General features: G+C 39.0%; 3 protein-coding genes across 3 annotated transcripts in view; 1 reads left to right on the forward strand and 2 right to left on the reverse strand.

The window, feature by feature from the left end:
- lrp2a (low density lipoprotein receptor-related protein 2a) overlaps positions 1-5,414 on the forward strand; it is a 46,900-nt gene extending 41,486 nt beyond the window's left edge. The window contains 13 exon segments of the mRNA XM_032530334.1: positions 52-217; positions 307-435; positions 566-789; positions 904-1,083; positions 1,623-1,742; positions 1,914-2,004; positions 2,170-2,237; positions 2,638-2,755; positions 2,889-3,009; positions 3,222-3,332; positions 3,811-3,927; positions 4,022-4,093; positions 4,371-5,414. Of these exon segments, the coding sequence (XP_032386225.1) occupies positions 52-217; positions 307-435; positions 566-789; positions 904-1,083; positions 1,623-1,742; positions 1,914-2,004; positions 2,170-2,237; positions 2,638-2,755; positions 2,889-3,009; positions 3,222-3,332; positions 3,811-3,927; positions 4,022-4,093; positions 4,371-4,541 (1,688 nt within the window). The 3' untranslated portion in view covers positions 4,542-5,414.
- On the reverse strand, positions 4,870-9,699 carry rdh1 (retinol dehydrogenase 1). The gene is made up of 6 exons (XM_032528992.1): positions 9,516-9,699; positions 8,569-8,604; positions 8,081-8,411; positions 6,617-6,875; positions 5,960-6,123; positions 4,870-5,866 (listed from the first exon to the last, which is right to left on the reverse strand). The coding sequence occupies exons 1-6, from the start codon at positions 9,516-9,518 to the stop codon at positions 5,640-5,642; spliced, it is 1,020 nt and encodes a 339-aa protein (XP_032384883.1). The 5' UTR covers positions 9,519-9,699; the 3' UTR covers positions 4,870-5,639.
- Positions 9,700-14,943: 5,244 nt separating this feature from the next.
- On the reverse strand, positions 14,944-20,681 carry dhrs9 (dehydrogenase/reductase (SDR family) member 9). The gene is made up of 5 exons (XM_032528995.1): positions 20,445-20,681; positions 17,911-18,228; positions 16,875-17,133; positions 16,609-16,772; positions 14,944-15,319 (listed from the first exon to the last, which is right to left on the reverse strand). The coding sequence occupies exons 1-5, from the start codon at positions 20,473-20,475 to the stop codon at positions 15,090-15,092; spliced, it is 1,002 nt and encodes a 333-aa protein (XP_032384886.1). The 5' UTR covers positions 20,476-20,681; the 3' UTR covers positions 14,944-15,089.
- Between the last annotated feature and the right edge of the window lie 1,724 nt (positions 20,682-22,405).

The raw sequence follows: 22,405 nt of genomic DNA on the forward strand, positions 1-22,405 counted from the left end.
AGCTACAGCCGTTATAAAAGTTTGGATAACCTTTATCCCCTGATGCTGTAGGTGTTGTGTACTGGACAGTTCTTGGTCGGGGATCTCAGTTTGGCTCTATCAAACGTGCCTACATGACCACATTTAACGATCACGGCAACAACCCAGTGAAAGAAGTGGATCTGAATCTGAATTACATCTCTAATCCTGACGGCATCGCTGTGGACTGGGTTGGCGGGTAATTCACCAAGATTATAATATAACCATTCACAGAGGATGTTTTCAATTCGGTTCAGTTGCTCAGTATGTATTTAAAACCTTTTACAGGCACATTTACTGGACAGATTCAGGCACCAATCGAATTGAAGTGGCCAAACTAGATGGGCGGTACAGGAAGTGGTTGATCCACACAGACCTGGACCAGCCCGCTGCTATTGTTGTCAACCCATCAATTGGGTATGAGGATTTAGAGCTTTGGTGTAAACAAATATGTTGTCTGCATCCTTAATTCCTACGGTATGAAGAGGTTTTGTATCTGGACAAAAACATCATGTTTTGTCTCCGTGATAATTTTCTGTGTTGGCAGAATGATGTACTGGACAGACTGGGGCAGGAAACCCAGAATAGAATCAGCGTGGATGGACGGTCGGCACAGAGAGGTGCTGGTGAGGGAGGAGGACCTGGGCTGGCCTACTGGACTGGCTGTGGACTATCTGAATGGGAATAGGATCTACTGGTGTGACTCCAAAGAAAACATCATTGAGTCCATGAAGCCGGATGGCACAGACAGGAAGATCGTCATATCAGGAGGTCAGAACAATGACAACATACAAACAGATATGACGTTTTATGGGCAGGACTAATATGTAGAGTATGTTATTCGAATAAGCGGTTATTTAAAGTGCTGTGTTTTCTCTTTTTCAGACATTGGCCATCCCTACAGTCTGGATGTGTTTGAAGGGCACGTGTACTGGACAACGAAAGAGAAAGGTGAAGTGTGGAGGACTCACAAGTTTGGGAAAGGACATAAAGTCAAAGTTCTAACCATCAACCCCTGGCTCACTCAAGTCCGCATTTACCAGGAGCAGCGACACAACCAGTCAGGTCAGAACACTGACCTTTTTTGTCTTTATATTCATATAAAGAGAAAACAAGTTGTGCTATTGTTTGTCATGAATACATAAAGTGATGTTTTGTTATCGCTGACACACTCAACCTAATGTAGTGGCCTGTAAAAAGGCTTGTAAAACATATTAAGAAAGTTTTCTTAGTATGTCACATTGTAAAAAATAAAAATTATAAATGGATTGGACAACTTTATGCGACAAAAAATAATTATATATTTTCTTTTTCTTTTTACACTTCATTCTGAGTAAATTTACTACTTCAAACTAAAAGTACAGAAGAGTAGAAGAGCTCGTAATCAGCAGCTACGTCATTTTCTAATCTTTATTTAACAAGGAAAACTTCATTAAGGAGTAACAATCTTTTTTCCATTTTTCCTGACCAAGAAAGACAGCAATAACAAATAGTTACAGACAAACAACATAAGATAGATAACACAAAATGTGCCTCAGAATCACAGTGCACAATACTATTATAAAATCCCTGCTCTGTTATTCTTTGTGCTTTGTCCTCTTCAGTACCCAACCCTTGTAAGAATGTGTGCAGTCATCTCTGTCTCCTCCGGCCTGGTGGATACACCTGCGCCTGCCCTCAAGGGTCCTCTCCAGTGCAGTTTGACTCCAATGAATGTGATGCAGGTAAACAACAGCCTGAGTGCATCTGCTGCCTGCACTCTTGTGTTGGCTGCTGTGTTGCATCATCACTTTGCATTAGTTAACCCATTCTTCATATGTGCCTGGCTGATCCTGTGTGGTTTTGTGAAATGTTCTGTTGTTGATTGTGTGTATGCCTGGCTTTTGCTCCTGCAGCCATTGAGCCGCCCGTTGTAATGCCCCCTGCATGTAGATGCATGAATGGTGGAACCTGCTACACTGATGAAGGCGGGCTGCCCAAGTGCAAGTGAGTTTAGTAGTAGGTGCTGGTCCCACCAGCGATTGGTTGATTGGTTAATTGATTGATTGAGTCTCCATCAGTCATATCCAGTAATGCCTGAAATTCTAGTTTTTCTAAATACACTCCAAGATGTTGTTTACCTATGTAAGAAAAAATGATGACTTTCTGCAGATGTCCATACGGTTATCTGGGCAGCTATTGTGAGATGGGGAAGTCAAGGGGCCCTCCAGCAGGAACAGGTACTGTAATTCGCCCATTATCTACGCTACACTTTGTCTCTGCTTTAACTTGAAGTGTCAATTAAACTAATTCTAAAATTAAACAAAAATAATTGGAGTCCACTACACATGCACTGTGGGACCTGCTTCACAGTAACAGTCATGATCTGTTGGCTTCACAAAAAACACCTCAGCAATTACTGAAGATGTTGACTTGCCAAAATCACACATTTCCTTAATAAATAGCCATGTAATACTTCAACTGATCACTGTTTAACTTCTCTAATGGTTTAGCAATACTAATGGGTCATGAACAGTTATGGACTAGTCAGAACAATATTTAGTAGGAATGTTTATAATCAGCCCATTATTGCATGTGTCTAATATGCATACAACTCAATATTTTCTACTTTTTCTGTAGCTGTGGCCGTTTTACTGGCAGTTATTATCATCTTGATCACTGGAGCTTTGGCTGTTGGGGTTTTCCTCAACTACAAACGAACAGGATCTTTCATCCCCTCCATGCCCAAACTACCCAGGTACCTTGGTGCTCTTGTTTTTGATTCTCTTTTTGACACTGTTTTTTTGTGCTTACCAATGAACATTGTACTACAGTTAATGCCTGCAGAATTTAGATCAAAGTTCAAATTGAAGTGTTTTGTTTTTATCTAGCCTCAGCAGCCTGGTGAAATCCGGTGACACAGGGAATGGGGTGACGTTTCGCTCGGGTGATAATGTTGATCTCGGACCATCACACATTGGAGTGTCATTCATTGACACAGCCATGCAGATGGTGAGACCTTGAAGAATGCTTATTAGCAGTTAATATTTTCCCTAAGTCACTAAAAGTGTACCATCAGCATTTCTGACTCACAACCTAGTACATTTAAGCATAGTGCAACTTGCATTCCTTCTAGAACTGCTTGTGTCAGCAGCAGTTGGGAAAAAATGAACGTGTCTTTAATGACTGTGAAAATTAATTTTAACCAAATGATATCCCTATAGGACGATAATTTCGCCATGGAAGCTGGGAGGCAGCCAATCACATTTGAGAACCCGTTATACGCCACAGCTCCTGGAGCAGCTGGTGATCCTGCTGTCATTCACGCCACACAGGTACTATTAATAAATGAATGAGGAATTATTTTTATTTCCCACATATAAACTAAGACTTTCAGCAGTTGACACTTTTTAAAGAAAACACAAAGCTTTGCTGCAAACCACATACTGCACATGGTTCAGTTGCGTTCATCAATTCAGCATCTTCCAATAGAAAGTAATCTCTTTTTAGTTTTTTTTAGTAAAATACCCACACACCGCTGTTTCGTTCCAAATGTTTTTTTTGTTAATTCCACATGGGCATGACAGCTTCTTTAGGTCCTTGGGAAAACGGTTTGAGGTCAAAACATTGTCATGTCCATGTAGAATTCAAGAAAAATAATCATTATCCAGCTCCTTCAGAGAATATATGGATGTACGTGCACCTCCTGATTAAATTATTAAACTATCAAAATGAAAGAAAAAATATTAATTAAGCCAATAAGATCAGCCGTCACGGCTGATGAAACTGACATGACAACCTACTTCTTAACAGGTGACTGTTAATGTGAGTGGCGAACAGTTGGAGAACAAGTTTGTGAACCCGGCGTATCGCGAAGATCAGAGTGTGGGCGTTGTGAACACATCTTCTGTCAGCACCAATCCTGTACAGGTGAGTCAAGTATACAGTATGCTCATATGACACTAAGCTAAATTATCATTATTTTTAAATGTGATGCCACCTCACTGTTTGTGCTTGTTTGCAGGAGTCAAAGTGGAGCCTTTTCAAGCGAAAATTAATGCCAAGCACCACATTTGAAAACCCTTCATATTCAGAGGTAAGTTTGGACATGGGAGTTACAGTGAAAAATGTAGGTTCCTTGTGTTTGGACCCCGAAGTGCTGAGACAGGAGACAGAGAGCCATTCAAGGGTGTGTATTGACAAAAAGTCACTTAGTAACTGGCAGGGAAGGCTACAGTCAAGGGCTGACTCGGAGGAGAAAACACCCAAACACAAAATACACCCAACCATGACAGAAAAACCTTTTTAGGACACCAGTTACAAAATAGAAAGTACAGGTGATGTTTTGGCTTAACCTCTGCATTGTTTTACAGATGAAGGATGAAAAGCCTGTGGGAAGCACTGGGGACTCTTCTGCCCCTGAGCCCTCTCCGTTTGTCCCTCCCGCCAAACTTCAGAAGAGGGATCGTCCGAGCACCTTTTCGCCAACCGAGGACAGTTTCAAAGACACAGCCAACCTTGTGAAAGAGGACAGCGACGTATAACACACACCCCCCCCCCCCCCCCTCCTCACTGACGGGAATTGAAAAAAAAGAAACACACTTTGCACAGAATTTATTTTTTTATGCAGTCTGTGTACAAAAACTTGTTTTAGGAAAAGAGAAATACATTTCTACAGAATGAAGAAAAAAAGTCTTCAGTGACTATGCCTTCTGACATTTCTTATGCCAATTCTTGTGTTAATGTTTTCTTTATTCTGATGTACAATATGTATATCTTTGCACTGAAGCTGCTGATAGAAATGTTGATAAATAAGTTGTATATTTGTAAATTTGAACATTAAGATTTTGTCAGAAAATATCTTTGAAATAGATCCTTCGAATAGTTGAACAAACACAATTACACAGATAATAAAAAGTGAGCTGCATTCTGAATGTACAATACTTGTGATCAAAGGTTATTAGAGAAATGTGTTAAGTAATGATATTTTTTTGCCACTGAACAAAACTGAAGATGTATTTACTTCATCTTTCATGTTTATATACCTCATTTCAGGGCTGGAAACTAAACAAAAGAAAGTGATAATAATTGGACTTTAACTCATGTCATTCAGTTTTTCAAAGATATGTGCTCCAGTATAAACAGATGCATAAAATATGTGTGCAAAGCATACTCGTACTTAATCAAACGCATTATGTTCCCTGAGTTTATGACTTTGACTCAACGTGATAAATTGTTTTAGTAATGATATTGGAACGATGGCCAAAATTGTTTGGAGCAATACTTGAACATGCTTGTGTTTGTTTTGCATGGAAATGATTTGATGTAGTTGATTATCTTGAAAAAGCAACACATGACCTGAGGATGCAGATGTAAATGGCTGTTTTTTAAACATGGTGAATAAATTCTTAACTTTACAGAATGATTTATTTTGCATCATAATGAGGACAAATAAATACTGTATCTGTTATCATCCACAATATGCCCATATGGATTAAATTGCTGCTGCTGACACATGAAATGAATAAATGTCCTATTTTGTAACACAGTCCTAGCAGTTTTTAAAATAACCTTTGTCACAATATATTTAATGTTATCGTTTTCATAAAATTATTTGTCATACTGTTCAGTCAAGGGGCCTGTTAGACTTGTCTTTTATCCTTAGGTAAAGGAAGAAGCGCATTGATGACAAAGTCTGACACAAAAGAAGGGAGGTAGGACAGAGGAATCCAAAAAAACTTGGCATCCCAGCCTGCACCATAACGTGTGCGTGGGAAGCGAGCTGTCAGCGCATGTTCCATACACCTGGTCACCTTGGAGATATCTGGACTGCACAAGATGCCCATCGAGAATCCCTGAGCTTTCACATCTGACAGGGAAAAACAAAGCATTCAGATTCAATTCCTATTTAGTTGACTATTACTATTTGTTGCTAAATGCCATCAACTGTACTTTCACTCACAGTCATCAAAGTATGTGTCTCCATAGGAGTCTTTAACATCTTGAGGGAGACGGGTCCACAGCCTCCTCTGGTCAGCTTCAATAAGATCTAGACTGGTAACACCTGTCTTGAAGAAACCCGGCTCAATAATGCTCACTTTGATGTCGAAGTGCTGCATGTCCCTTCTGGGCAGAAGAAGCAAAACATTGTGTTTCCTTAGTGTAGCTGGACAGCTTTATGTTAACTTTTCCTTTAAAAGTAGGCTCACGTCATGTTTTATTTATTTAATTTGCAATTGACTAATTGTCAGTCTTTTGCAAGTGAACGCAGTGATAGAAAACTGTAAATACATTTACTCAAGTACTGTAATGAAATGCAATTTTGAGATACTTGTACTTGACTTAAGTATGTCCATTTCATACAAATTTATTCACTTCACTACATTTATTTGAAAGCCATAGTTTTTTGTTTTCCCATTTAAAGTTAAGAGCTTACATTGAAAAACATATAATAATCTTATGAAACTCATTGTTAAAGATTAAATAAGAAGCAATCGCTACTACTAAAACACCTACTGGGAAAATCTGTGAATTTGGGCTAAACATACAGGTTTTCTTTTTGCTTATAACAGAATTTCCTATCTCAAGAGAATGTGATAAATATGTTTCTTCCCACTACCTGAGGCTGTCAGAGAAGGCTTCCACTCCCCATTTGGACAGACAGTATCCTCCACCAGTGAGAGACAGTCTGCCCAAAATACTGGCCGTATTTACCACCCTGCCGTGGGCCTTTTTCAGCAGAGGCAGAAACTGGAGTGTCACCTCAATAAGTCCAATCAGATTCACATCTAAAACCTTTGTGAAATCCTCCAACTGCATCCAGTCTGTTGGACCAATGGGGACGGACATGCCGGCATTATTCACTAAACCCCACAGACCTGCAGAGAAAAGAGGCAGGAACATTACCAACGTCTGAGCTGTATCTCGCTTGTGTTGATAGAAGAGTATGTTTTGGATTTATTATCTTCACAAATATCAGAAATGTCTTTGCAGTTACAACTGCCTTAATTCATTCCTCGTCAACATACGTCCATAGCTTAGAGTGCTTAATACGGTATGCCTCATCTGACCAGCAGCAAACTGTCTGAATTAAAGGCTAAAAAACCTCTTGATCTACCTGTTCTTTTCACATGACATACTTATGCACACCACATTTATTTACAATCTGTACATTTTATCTAAACCACTGATTGTTCTGTACTAATCTCTAATTCTTGGTATGTTTGCACAGCATTTAACACATTAAGTGGAGCCTTCCTCCCTCCGTAAACTCAGTTGTGTATATTGTTTTTATGCCTTTGTGTATTTACGCTAGATTATTATTTCTATTATGGATTAATATGCCAATCGCTTTCTCAATTACTTGATTTGTTGATCTTTACAAATGTGAAAATAATAAAAGTAAAAAATAGTGGAAAATGTTAATAATTTTAAAGAACCCGAGGTTCCATTTTTAAATGACCTTTTTCATCTGTAATTTATGTGTGTATGCATTTACATTTGTTTCCATGACACCTTTTTTTGACCTTAAATGACCTACTCTCATTCTCATTCATTCTCTTCTACACATGTTCTTGACGAATAAGTTCTGATTTTGAAAAGTTATATAATTTTCTTTAAAATAAGGCCAATTTTCCCCATAGGTGATGATGGTGGAATGAGACTAATCCAATCACTGTTGAATTGCCGAAATATATAGTAGTACATACTGTATGGTGTTTGGGAACTATGTCCACTACTCAACCCAACACAGACAGACCAGGCATAGCCACTATTTCCAATAAAGTAAAGTCTAAAAAGCTTCTAAAAGGGTTACACTCAGGTCAGGATAAACTTTGAATCAAATATTTAGTTCAGATTTATGTTTGGAGAATCTTTACTGTGTTCCTGGCTTTAAAATATGCAGACTATGAGGTAAGTATTTTCTCCCTCCTCTTTACAAAACAGAGGGCGTGCTAAACTTATCAGTAGGAGGACGATGAGTTGATGATGGGATGATCCAGGTTCCTTTATCTCTCCCAGTGCCTCACTCTGACTGGCACCCTATCTGTGTGTACCCCCTGCTGCTTTCCGCCTGGCTCACCTCGCTCTCCGACTTCTTTGCTCACAAACTCCACCGCCCTCTTGATACTCGCACTGTCTGTAACATTCAGCATGAGGGTCTTCAGTCTGGGGGAGGACGCTGCTGCCAAACCTGCTGCACCTTTCTCTGTGAGACATGCAGCCATGACGTGGAAGCCTTTTCCATCCAGCTGCCTGGCCAGCAGATTCCCAAAGCCGCTGTCACAGCCTGTGATGAACACATGCTTCTGGCTGAAGCCATCAACCTTGTAGGAATCTCTGATGTACCAACGGATGGCAGCAAGAGTGGCCAGAAGTAAAGCACAGCTTAAGGCCAGGTGTGACAAGATTGCCTAAAACACACAATCCACAGCTTTGTCTTCATGTTTTTTCTCTTCTAAATATTCTACACACATTCTCTGTAAAATTTAAATCTAATAATAATAATAATAATAATAATAATAAGGGAATATTTATGTAAAGAGTGCCAACAAAGTGAAATCAACTTACCTCTAATAAATATGTCGTCAGATTGTCAGTTGACACCTGAGTGAAGAAACTTTAACGTTTAAGATCCCATACACAGAAGCATGATGATTAACATTGAAAAAGCCCATTATCATCCTCATTATGCCTGGTCCTCAGAGGTAAAAAGCAGCAATAAGCCTGCCTACCACAGAGGCCTCTAAAGGCCCAATAGTTTTTATGTGTCAGTTGGTTTGTAATAATGCGATAAACTGCACAATTACTTGGGGATATGCACCACTAAAAAAGATGTTAATGTAATTAAAGAGCAACGTAAACCCTCATTTAACTTGAACACTCACCCCTTCATATAATTAAAAAAATGTATTTCAAACTCATAAGTCTGTAACAACATGTGCATGGTGCATGTTCCTAAACCAATCTGTTTAAGCAGAGCTAGTGTCTGCTCCAGCGCCATCTAGTGGCATTGGGTAAATCTGGCCATGGCATTAATGCACACTGGACATGATACGTCCAATTTCTTGACTAAAAGTAGTGGACTGGGCATAGATGCGTAATTATAATAACTGTCTGGCTCACAGCACATCAGACTGAAGGCTCACACGGACAGAGATCATATATCCAGGCCAGAGAAAGTTTACACGGCTCACGCTCTGAATAATCTCAAACTAGGTTTTTGTCACGAAAACACACGCGAGAAGTGACACGGGAAACGACGTCGAATGTGTAGAATCCATAGAGGGTATATTAATATTAACGGTCTATGGTAGAATCATACGCAAGACGGGATTTTTGGATGAACAAAATAAAATAAATAAATAAATGCAATACAATACACTAAATGCAAACTCAGAACATTCATTACCAGAGAGCCACCCCCACCCTTCTGTGGTAATGAACATCAAAACCAAGTAACAACAATAATGCAAGTTAATGTGTAAAATAAAAAAATAAAATTAATGTAACCATACCATGGCTAAGATGTGTCTTCCTCGTCAGACAATAACTGATAACTGATTGACTTTTTCAGTCAATTTATGTCAGGGTGTGACGAACAGTGTGTCTAGTGTCAAGGTCCATAGTAAATATAACAGAAAGGTTACACACCATTGTGTAGTTGTGTAATAGACAACACCAGATTGCATGACCCATGGTTTTGATAACTGCATTCCCCTTTTACCTCAAATAAATTTTGAAAACACATCTCAGGCTAATGGTCACAGACTGTCTATGCATTTCATATTGAAGAGAAATCAAAATTAAGATTTTGAATACAGGTTTAAACAGAGCCATTGTCCCATCGAGACAAAAAAGCTTTGCAAATGAATTTGTTGTGACTGTGTCTAACATCATATGACTTATCCATTGTGCAAATATTTAAAATGACTCTGATGTTATGTCATTAGAAAATGGCTCAATCTGGTGGACAATAGTGAAAACAGTTTTGAAGCCAGGGCTCTAGATTGAAAACCTGATATAAAAGAATGCATGATTTTGTGCTGTAAGCCGTGGGATCTCATGGGGTTTGAATGGGAATATTTCTCTCCTATAAGCGATGTGACACGAAATTTTTTTTGTCACATACAGCAAACATCTCCTCACTATCCGCCAGCTGCTTGTCCCTTGAACCCACTGTAAAAAAACAAACAAACGCAGTCTCTGTAGGCAGCCCAGGGTCTACAAACGACAAAAATAACAACCTGTGCCAACCTGGGGCCCGTTTCAGGAAGGAGGTTTACCGAACTGATGTCTGAGTTGATTCACCCTTAGATGCAAAACTCTAAGTTTTTGGTTTCAGACCAGCTGATTTGAGTTGGTTAAATCAACTCACAGTAGGTTTACTGTGCATGCGCACCACCACAATTAAAGGGCAGCATGAATGAGGCCATGATAATTCACCATGGTAACAACCACAAACAAACGGGTTAGCGGAAATACTCATGTGCACATACAGTTGTGTTCAAAATAACGGCAGTCCAACATCACTAACCTCATAAATCATATTTCTTGGTGATATTTCTACATGGCAAATAATTTACTGATAAGTGTTGTAGAGTCATAGAAAACCAACAGACCCAACAGTCATGACATGCATGCTGCTCATTCTGTGTAATTTAATCTGTAATTGAAATGTTCAAAATAATGGCAGTGTTGTGTTCAATACGTGAGGTGATTGATTCTGTGAAGAAACAGGTGTCAGTTACGGCCCATATTTAAGGAAGGAAGGAAGCAAATGTGCTTGAATAGCCAAAATGGCAAAGGCTCAACCAATGATCAGCTCCAGGAAAATCAAAGAAGACTCAAAGTTACCTGTGAGTACTGTTACGATCAGAAGAAAGCACGTAGACAAGAAAGACATGTACTGAATAGGTTGACATTTGCCAAAGGACAAACTGACTGGCCAAAGGAGAAATGGCTCAACATTCTGTGTACTGATGGGAGCAAAATTGTTCCTTTGGGGTCTAGGGGCCGCAGACAGTTTGTCCGACGACCCCCATGCACTGAATTCAAGCCACAGTACACTGGGAAGACAGTAAAGCATGGTAGTGCAAGAATCCTGTTATTGGGATGTTTCTCATACTGGGGTGTTGGGCCTATTTATCGCATACCAGGGATCGTAGATCCGTGTCAATCAATACAACAAAATACTTGAAGAGGTCATGTTGTCTTATGCTGAAGAGGAAATGCCTTTGAAACGGGTCTTTCAACAAGACAATGACCCAAAACACACCAGTAATCGAGCAAAGTCTTGGGTCCAGATGAACAAGACTGATGTTATGGAGTGGCCAGCCCAATCCCTGGACCTCAATCCTATAGATCACTTATGGGGTGACATCAAAAATGTGGTTTCTGAGTCAAAACCCAGTAATACAGAGGAATTGTGGAATGTAGTTCAATCGTCCTGGGCTGCAATACCTGTTCACAGGTGCTAGAAGTTGATCGACTCCATGCAACATAGATGTGAAGCAGTTCTTAGAAATAATGGTTATGCAACTAAACAGTGCAGGGATTTAAAGTAAAGCAAACCCTTGAGACATTTAAAAAATGCAAATACTGCCAATTTTTTAACAACCTAATGTTCTTTTTTCTTTACTTTCTGTAAAGGTATAACAGCAACTCGATCAGAGTTGGCCATTTTTTGACTTGTAATTAAATGTGCAGTGTTCCCAATGCATGGATATTGTGGAATTAAAAGCTATTCTAAGGGTTTTGAGCATTATTCACTTTTTGAATTATTCGGAACACAACTGTACATCGATTTTGAACATATATTTTGTCTTTAAAAAAAACAGCGGCTGTTTTAAAAGAGAGAGAATACATGAGGAAATGAAAAAGCGCTGTGTTAAGAGGGAGGAGAAAAACTCTAGTTTTCTTGAAGAAATCCTGCTCCTTACCAGGTTAGGTTCACAGGCTTAGTTAACTGAGCCTGAGGTTAAATGACCTTTCTTTCTGAAACAGCTAAAACCCAGTGTTTCCCTCATTTAGGGTTAACAAACTCAGAGTTTTCACTAAACATGGGGTCCATTTTAAGAAGGAGGTTTAACAAACTCTGAGTCTAACTCTGAGTCGATTGACCCTGATGGGAAACTCAGAGTTTTTGGTTCCAGAACAGCTGATTTGACTTGGTTCAATCAACTCAAAATAGGTTCACTCAGAGTTAAGCGGCTGCACCACCAATATAAAAATACAGTATGAATGGAGCCATGATACTAAAATTCACCATGGTAACAACCACAAACTGGTCGGTGCAAATACTCACCCACACATACAGCGAGTTTGAACCATGGACTGACTGTCAATATTAGTCTATTGTTTGAACATGTATTTCATGAAAAAAGCAAGCGGCTGCTGCAAAAGAGAAAGAACTTGCGTGGGAGACAGTTGCTGCTAGAGTGAGTTCCAATATAGTGTATTTATATCAGATTTAATAATATAGTAAAAAATAAAGTGTAATATTACTGGTGAAATGGTATTGAACCTATAATAATCTAAAAGTCCATGCCTACGGACTCCATTCTGAGGCTGCAGCACCATCATTTACAAAATCATACTTTTTAATCTTTTATTTCAAAGGGTTTGTATCAGTCAACCTGCAATACGGTGGAACTCCGTTTTAAGGGCTCTTACTGGTTTGTGTCCAGGGAAAACTACAAAAAGTTTAAAACCTGTTTCACATTCTTCTGACGGCTTGTCTTAGGTGGGGGTGGCAGTAGCTCAGTCCGTAGGGAGTTGGTTTAGGAACCGGAGGGTTATTGGTTCAAGTCCCCGTATGGACCAAAAAAGTACAGAGTGTGAATTGGTGGATGGAGAGATGTCACTTCTCCTCCTGGGCACTGCCAGGTGCCCTTGAGCAAGGCATCGTACCACCCCAACCGCTCAGGGCGCTGCCTCAGCTGGCAGCCGACTCACTCTGACATCTCTCCATTAGTGCATGTACAGATCGTGTGTGTGTGTAAACTAACAAAGTGTGGACACAGAGTGTAAACTGTAATTTTAGTTCAATAAAAAAATTGAAAATTTGCTATACAGTGTTTTTACAGATATGTTCCGCATCAACAATGTTGTAAAGAAAACTGCCGTTTGCAAAAAAGCGTAATGTGACACACAGAATCTGCTGGGATGTAAGAGTCCATGTTATGTAGCCAGGCTACATAACTGATAGACTGGCAACGATACCGCTCCAATAGGAAGTTATCTGGAAAATGTAAATACATCTATAGTCGGGGCCCTCAATATCATCTACCGACGTATGTTTAACTAACTCCCTGCGAAGTAATACAGCTTCTTCATCAACGGGATCGTCGACACAAGAAAACGCCATGTTTTGAGAATAAAATGTTTCATAGTCTGCCTAACATGGTTAATAAACCAACACAGTATTTTTATTCATGCAGATAACTAAAATGTGCCTGATTCAGACTGAATGGATGAAAAAATTAAAGAGCGCTGTGTCAGACAGAGGAGACCGAGAAGAAAACCTGCCCCCGACCAGGTTAGGTTCACAGACTCAGTTACCATAGTTACTGACTCTGAGGCGACCTCGCTTTTTGAAATGGGCTGGAGTTACCCCTCTCTCTCTCAGGTTTTTATTAACCTCCCTTTCTGAACAGAACACCCAGAGTTTCCCTCATCTCTGAGTTTTCACTTAACCTGCTTTCTGAAACGGTGTTCCAGCTTATAATCAACAAAAAGGAGTTGATTGAGTCATAAACGCGCATTGTGGAAGAAGAAGCTACATACAAACCCTGCTGCGGTGATGGCTCAACCAACTCCTTGTTGGTTGTAGGCTGGAACTCTTGTTTGTTTGGGTTTGTGGTGCAGGTTGGTACAGTTTTTTTTTGACGTTTGTGGAGCCTGGGCAGTTTACAGAGACCATGTTATTTTTACAGTGTGTTCAGGGGACAGGCAGATAGCAGATAGCAGATAGCGAGTTGTTTGCAGCTTGCGACAAAAAAATCTTGTAGCCTAAAATATGTGTTACATCACTCAGAGCACCTTTAAGGGTCTGTGTGACTCCAGTTTATTATAGAATTTTAGGAACTTCCAAAATTCTTAAAACATCACACCCCTGCCAAAATCAAATGTATGTCATGTGCATTAACACAACCACAATTAAAAAGCCATTGTATCTGAAGCGAGGGTAACTCAACATGATATTGGATAACCATAAGGACAACTCTGACAGCAGGAGGCTGGGGTGGGTGCATAATCTGCAAGACATTAGTATAGACAATTGGAATAAAATATGCTCAATAGCACAATCAGTACCAGATTAAGATTAATAAAGTATAATGGGATAATGAGAATTTACATTGCTATACTGTTAAATTAAATACATTTAATCCTAATATACCTAACCAATGTTTTAAGTGCAACATTCACCAAGGTGCCTTGTATCATTGTCTGTGGGAATGTGAGCATATACAAATTTTCTGGAGGACATATATTCCTCATAATTACTTCCTCCCCAGTACCTGTATGCCCTTAACTATGTATTCGGAACCGTTAGCCTGATAATTGTGTACTATCAATTACAGAAAGACTGACCTGTGTCTATTGCAGGCCATGTGCTCTATTGCCCTCTGCTGGAGAAATGTTAGTTGTCCCTATGTGGTTGAAAAAATGAACAAGTCCGACTCTTGAGAAAGTCACTTACATAGATAGATAGATAGAGGGAGAAAAGCCTCTGAATAGAAACATCTGGAAGATGTTCTTGATGTGATTGTAATTGTTCAATGGTTATTGCAAAAAAAAACTATACAAATAAATAATTGAAAGCCCAAAATGTCCCTCGTGAAGCACAAAGGTTAGCAAAATCCACTGTCTGTTGCCAAAGGCCATTATCTGTAATGCATTTAACTTAGATATCAGGCATGACAATGTCAGGAGTCAAAGACATAAAGAGCACGTTTTATAATACAGAAAATGTTGTCGTCAATAGTATAATCCTTCATGTACAAACAGTTATTGCAGTAAAAAAAAGACATACATGAACTTACAAATTAGCACTATTTCTTTCTCTCAAACAACTGCTTTGACAGAAACTACCGTGCAGATACTTTTGGTTTTATAGTAGGGCTGTTTCTACGCAAAAGCATATCTGAGATGCAGGTTGGCATGTACGACACAGGCAACCAGAAGATCTTAGCGTCCAGTCCGGCAGAGTAGCGTGTACGAGGATGAACGGCAGAGATAGCGTGCTCCATGCAGCTGACCACCTTCATCAGATTGGTGTCCGACAACATCCTTAACCGCTGAGTCAACATTTCAAGAGCTGAAAGAGAAGCATTTCAGCCATGGTTTACATACAGGGCAACACTATTTTACAGTTTTTTCCATTTCTAGTTAGTTCCTAATGATTTAGGAGGAGGCTTCTTAGAAAGAGCTGTACAATTTGGCATGAAGTATAGGTAAATACAGTTTCAGTTGGTACACTACAAAATAATCAATCACAATTAAACATTAAGCTAAGTCAGTGCACAGAAGACCAGCTGAAGTGGCAAATATGCTTATTTGTCTAAGGGAAGCATACAATGTAACATATATATATAAAATACTGTGTCTATTTTCTCTCAAATTAGTTCCAAATTACACATAGTTCCTTTCAAGAAACCTACGAGTGTTAATTAGGAGTAAGTAAGGGAACCACAAGCTTAACCTACAATTGATGGCAAGATACCTCATCAAAATGTTTAAAAATGTAATTTGAAAAAATCCTGAACCTATTCAAGTTTATCTATACAGAAGAGAATCACTAATTATTATAAAACTACTTCAGGAGTGAAATGTAAATTATTGAGCGTGGTCTAGACCTACTCTATCGGTAAAGTGTCGAGATAACTCTTGTTATGAATTGATACCATAAATAAAATTGAATTGAAAATTAAAATGAATAAGCTGCTTTAATTTCCGTGAATTATTCAAAGAAAGAAATGTGTGCTTAATGTGTTATTTTGACAATGGCCTTCAAATCTGAGCAAAGGAGCTGATATTTGGTCTCTAACCTGTGACCAAGCGGACTTGGTTGAACCTATAAAAAGGGAAACTAAAAATAAAACTCCTGACGGAAAAGCTCACGGGGCTACCAGACACACAAGATAATCCACCATCATAAACCAATGCATATATAGTTGTAGAATATAGAAAACGGTGGCCGGGTTATGTGCGGGTTGCTGGGGGCAAAGTTGACCCAAAGTAATCTGATTTGAAAAACAATAACTAGTAACAAAAAAAATGCCACACAGACATTGAGCAAGTGATTCCACTTTGCACACAAGCCTTGATGCACGTTCTACAAGTCATTATAATCTTTTGTAAAAATCTTTTGTAAAAATACTTTACTTGTACTTAAATAAGCGATCAAACGCATGCAACAGAAGTTGTTATTTTACATGTTAACATTATCTGCTTTGTTAATGTTTGTTTATGCCATGGAGAACATGAGCCATTTTTGGAGCGAGCACCAGTCGACAAAACCCATCTCCTCTATGTTTGTGCACTGTTCTGTGATGTGTTGAGCTGCTAAGGCAAAACACAAAAGTATTAACAGGTTGAGTAACTCACAGTCATTTAAGAAAGCAGGTCCATAGTCGTCCTTCACATCCTGAGGTAACCTGTCCCAGAGCTTCCTCAGGTTATTTTGCATCCCCACTACATCAGTCACATTTGTTTTGAAGAAGCCTGGCTCAATGCATGCAACCTTGACACCAAATGGTGCCATGTTTAAACTGAAAGATAAAATTAGGTTTGCTGTTAGTCGAGAAGACACTTGTGAGAATAACAATGTGTATACAGCATTAAAAAAAAAAAAAAGTTACATCTCCTCTCACCGCAGACCGTCGTTGAAGGACTCCACTCCGTACTTGGACACGCAGTACGGTCCGCCGAACGGTGTGACTCGCCCACACACACTGGCGACGTTCACCACTCTGCCTTTGGCCTTCTTGATGAGAGGGAGGACGCTCAGTGTCACGTCGATTACACCGCACAGATTGACAGCTATCATGTCCTTGTAGTCGTCTATAGTGAGCCAGTCAGTGGGACCAGACGGCAGAGCGACTCCAGCATTGTTCACCACGGCCCACAGGCCTAAAAGCAACACAACAAGATAAGAAACACAAGGAGATGAGTGTAAATACCCACTTGCATGGCACCATTTTCCTGGCATCACCTAGAAGTAAAATAACTGCCTTATTCCTAAAACTTGAGTTAGAAGAATACTGTGATACTAAGGGAAATACGTTTATTTGTATCCCCTACTTTCAGAGCATCACATGAGAATGAGAATTGATACCACTCATGTACGTACAGTATAAATGTAGCTACAGCCAGCAGCCAATTAGCTTAGCATAAAAACATAGGTGAAACATAGGTGGCTCTTTCGAAAAGTAACACAATCCACTATAAAGTTACTATGCCTGGCAAAGAAATAGTCTAGTTTTTGTACTGATTAAACAAAACAAGATAAAGTGTGATAGTTACTGCGCTTTAGAGGTGCTGGTAGGTGGATTGGATCACCTTTAACAGAACCAGGATAGCCTTGTTTCCAGTCTTTATGCCAAGCTAACTAGCTGCTCGCTGTAGTTCCATGATGACGAACATACATGAGAGTGGTATCAATCTTCTCATCTAACTGTCATCAAGAAAGAATGAGTGAATTTCTTAAAACAAACCGTTTCTTTAAAGTTGGAACAATTTCTTTAAGATACATTATCAGTACTGCCCAGTTTTAAACATAAACAACATCAATATTGTTGATTCACCTTACATCCTACTAACTCTGAGATAAACATAACACCCGTCTATGAGATAAAAGAAACATCATTAAACGTGACTGTATCAAATGAGCACCTCAAAGCCACTCACCTTTCTGTCCAACGAGAGTCTTGATGAGAGCTGCCGTTTCGCTGACACTCTTGGAGTCTGTGACATCCAGGTGAAAGGTCACCAGTCTGTCCGAGGCGTTCTCCTTCAGCTCATCCTCACCCTTCTCCGTGTAACAGCATGCAATTACATTGAAGCCCTGCTTGTCCAGGTGTCTCGCGAGAAGATTGCCAAACCCAGTGTCACAGCCAGTAATGTAGACATATTTATCTTCCTTGTTGGACACTCTTCTGCTGTCCTTGTACCAGCGATAAGCAAACCAGGGAGCCACCAGTCCAAGGATATACAGGTAGATTTTTTCTAAAGAGAAAAGAAAAAAAAGATTCAATCAAAAAACTTCACATTCATAATGTTGTACTGGCTACAAATGAAATAAGTCACAAAACACTTATGTGTCCCAATTTGAAATAATTGTGATAAATGGATACTCCCTGTATATATATCATTTATGCATTTAAAATTAATTTTTTATTAAATATGAAGCTCAGTTGCACTTGCATTTTAGCATACAGTTGACAAAACAATCTGACAAGGTCTATTTAGCTGCTTTTCTGGAGCTTTCAATAATCAAACACTTCTTCAGTTGATGTACTTTGCCTAATTGACTGTTACAGAATCTGAGCCTGAGAGTTTAATCTTAAACTTCGTAAATGTAAATATCTTCAATTGTATGTCAATTTAACATCAGCTGGAAAAAGACTGTGTGTGTGATACGACCAAAAGCTTCAGAACAGCTGGTAATAATGTCAGGTACTGTTTCAATCTTATTTTATCAGATCGTCTGACGTTTTTTTTTTATTATTGCAGTATTTTGCACTTAGTACCTCCCAATGCAAAGCAAGCACTACATTTGCAACCCTGGACTTTTTCAAACTGATGCCATTTTAACAATTTAAACTTCATAGTAACACTGAATTTTGCTGAGGAAGGATTAAACATGAAACTGAGATGTGGCAGAACCTGTATCTGTGGGTGGATGACACGCCTTGACTACAGTACGTGCGTTATTCAACATGGAGACACATTTTTGTGTGATGAGTCCTTTGTCTGTACTGTACTTTATCAATGGGATACTTTACAAGCCCAACAATATATCTAGTTTTAATTATTTTTTATAATAATGATGCAGTAAGCCTAAGAAAATGTGGCAGTTACATTTTCCCGGGGCCCAGGCTGACATCTTCAAATTGCTTCTTTTCAGTCCAAAACATAAATTTCTCTATCACAGAAGACCAGAAGGAAACCAATAGATATTTACATTTGAGAAGGTGAAACCAGCGACTCAACAAATCTTAAAATGATTCATCTATAATTAAAATGGTTGCAGAGTAATTTACTATTATGCTCTAAAATAATAAACACATACAGGCCGAAATGAATGAACGTAAAAGGCAGTTTAAATACTTTACAAATTAACCAGTTCAACTGGGACTGAATATTGAGTAGAACCTACTGACATGTGGGCTGCGATTAACCAGAGACTTTGATGCATTAAATGTCACAAACCGTAAAAGATTTCACTTAAAAAAAACTGTTTTTCCCCCAACTGAGAAATATTCAGTTTACTATCATATAATACAAACTGAAGCTGTGAATACTCACTATTTATGATTTGGAACATTTGAAGTTTGGCAGCGTATTTTTTTTTGCTTGAAGAATGACCAAACATGCTAAATTGATTATCAAAAGCGAAAAAGCTAGATATTACAACATTTCACCATGTGGAGTGAGATTCAGGGGACTGGTTCTAGTTACAGGTTTTACTAGATGAACATCTCTTACAGGTTCTCTTAGTCACTTGGGTACATAACTGACACTCTCAAAACTGCCTTCACGTGATCTAGTCACTTGTCGGTCAAGCAAGTTTTTCATTCATAGTGTTCTTACAGATTTTTCTTGTGAATTTGTCCAGAATTGATTAATTGTTGTCAGGTGAATCTTGACTTCCATTAATGAAGGGGATTGTGTTAACCACTAAATCAACCAATGATCAACCTCTATGTAAAATAGCTTAGAAGTGCACCAAATTAACAGGCATATCCAAAACAGAGCAAAGCACATAGTTTTGGTGTTTTTCTTTCTGAATCAAAATGACACTGTAATTAGCTGATAAACCAAAAATAAAAAAAGCAGAAATGTAAATCCTGATCTCACATAAAAGGAATGTGTGACTATCTACTGTTGAAATGAATGAATGCCATACAGAAAAAGGTGCAGTCTTAACACTGAACTAAACATTTGGACAAAACTCAGCATCTTCTTGAACAATGACACAAGGACTTGACATTCTGATGGCACTGACATCTTTATCGACATAAAGCTTTACTTTTGAGGAATGGACTGGAGTTTGTGAGCAAGTTACAGGTTTTGTGTGTCATCCATTGTGTGTGGCTGTTTGTGATAACTGTTTTGAGAAATCGACTAAATGGTTTGCAAATGTTAAGAAGGATTCGAGAAATGTAACCTGCCAAAACGACTGAGAAAAATTGTAAGAGTGAAAAGAAAAATAAACTTACGTGCGGAGAGTGAATACATTAAGTGTCGCATGGCGGAGCAGCAGGACGTGGATCTTCAGGAGAGACACAGATTGTGAAAATTTGAACAAAGTTCTTTTTCCTTTTACTACTTCATTTATGTGAAGGTAACTTCCGGGGAACTTAGGTCTGGTCGGCGCAAATTACCTTTCCCTAGGTTAGTGAAGGCATGACCCGCCCTAATCTGCTTTTGATTGGCTAGTACGTTGCCTTTGTAGCCAATTAGAGGCATCGTAAGGCAAAGTAGGGCGGGACCTTACGGGCAGGACATGCCTTCGCCATCTCCGCCCACTTTTCACGGAAATGATGCCATCTGCTGGAGACTATATGATCATATCAGATAGATAGATAGATAGATAGATAGATAGATAGATAGATAGATAGATAGATAGATAGATAGATAGATAGATAGAGCATACATTTTCCATATTTCCATAGCACATACGAATATTTCCATGCAGTACAATGTGTTTTGCTCAATATATTTCTAATCCTCATTTAACCCTAATGTTCTCCTTGGGGTCAATGTTTACGGTCTTTAAAGACATATAAGACATTCAATGTTTTCTCCTGATTCAAACCTCTTGGGAAAAACTCGCATTGATACAGGATGTATAGGTCAATTTGAAACCAATCAATGTTTAAGGGCTCTAAAAAAAGTGCTTGTCATTATTTTTTTGATTCACACTGAATAACTTTTCCTCATTTAATGGGGAAACAAAAAAATAACATGATGATATAGTTTCAGTGTCCTGTACGCATTTTGTACACATCAGTGTTCCTTGGGGTCAAATGACCTCTAAGTAAAGGTATTTTTTTGCCAATGAGCTTTTGTCACAGCTCTTTGAAAGGGCAAGTGACATAAAGGAGAATGTGTCTGAGAGTAAGGAAGGTTGAGGAGGAGGCATCCTTCTCTGATGAGAATGAGACTGTTGGGGTTGACTCTTCTGTCTTTTATCAACCACCAGCAGATGCTGTTCTCTCTTAGCCTCCAGTGGACACGTTGCCCTTCCAAAAATGGAAAGTTATCACGGTCCCTTTCCATACTTGAACTGTATTGGAACAGTTGGAAAGACTTGAATGGGACCCACTAGCAAGCCCACACTGGGTTGCACATTTTGGTAGGAGTGTCCAAGTCAAAAGGTTAAGCAACAGCAATTGCAATATAAGACATTCAGTGCTTTCTCCCGTGTCATACACTTTGTGACAATCTCACTTCGATACACAATGTTTGGGACAAGTAGGTTCAACAGTTACTCTCTCTGTGGGTTAGGGTCTCATTGTCTCTCATCATATGTTTTTTTTTTTTTTTTACCGCAATAAAGTTCTACCTCGTTAAACGTTCTATAAATTACATATACTCTTTCTCCCTCATTAAATCCAAAAATGAATCTGATCACATGCAGGTACTATATTACAGTAAGTGGCACATATTAAATAAAAGACTTTGACGCTAAGCTCTCTCTGGGTACCTTTTAATGCTGTACAGTGTGATAACCTTTTACCAACAGAAAGGGCCAAAGACTGAGTTAAAAAGTAAACTGAAACGCCAAATGCCAAGAAAGGCAGTCTTTTCTATGCTACACATTCCCATGTATTTGTTTTTGCAGTCTTTAAAGAACATTCTGAGAACAGCCCAAATATACATAATTACCAGTCCACTTCCTGGGCACTGCCACAATGCCCTTGAATCAATGCACTGAACCTCTAACTGCTCAGGGCGCTGTGCTGCAGTGACCCAGTGTTCTGGCATCTCTCCACATCTGAGGCACGTGTGTGGAAATCAAGACAAATATCTAATTTCCCCAAACAAAAAACAAGGACCGAGAGGACTGAGAAGCCATCAGGCTTTATAAAGTATCTTTCTATCTATCTATCTTTCTATCTATCTATCTATCTATCTATCTATCTATCTATCTATCTATCTATCTATCTATCTATCT

The sequence above is a fragment of the Etheostoma spectabile genome, chromosome 11 (assembly GCF_008692095.1).
Source record: "Etheostoma spectabile isolate EspeVRDwgs_2016 chromosome 11, UIUC_Espe_1.0, whole genome shotgun sequence".
Classification (NCBI taxonomy): domain Eukaryota; kingdom Metazoa; phylum Chordata; class Actinopteri; order Perciformes; family Percidae; genus Etheostoma; species Etheostoma spectabile.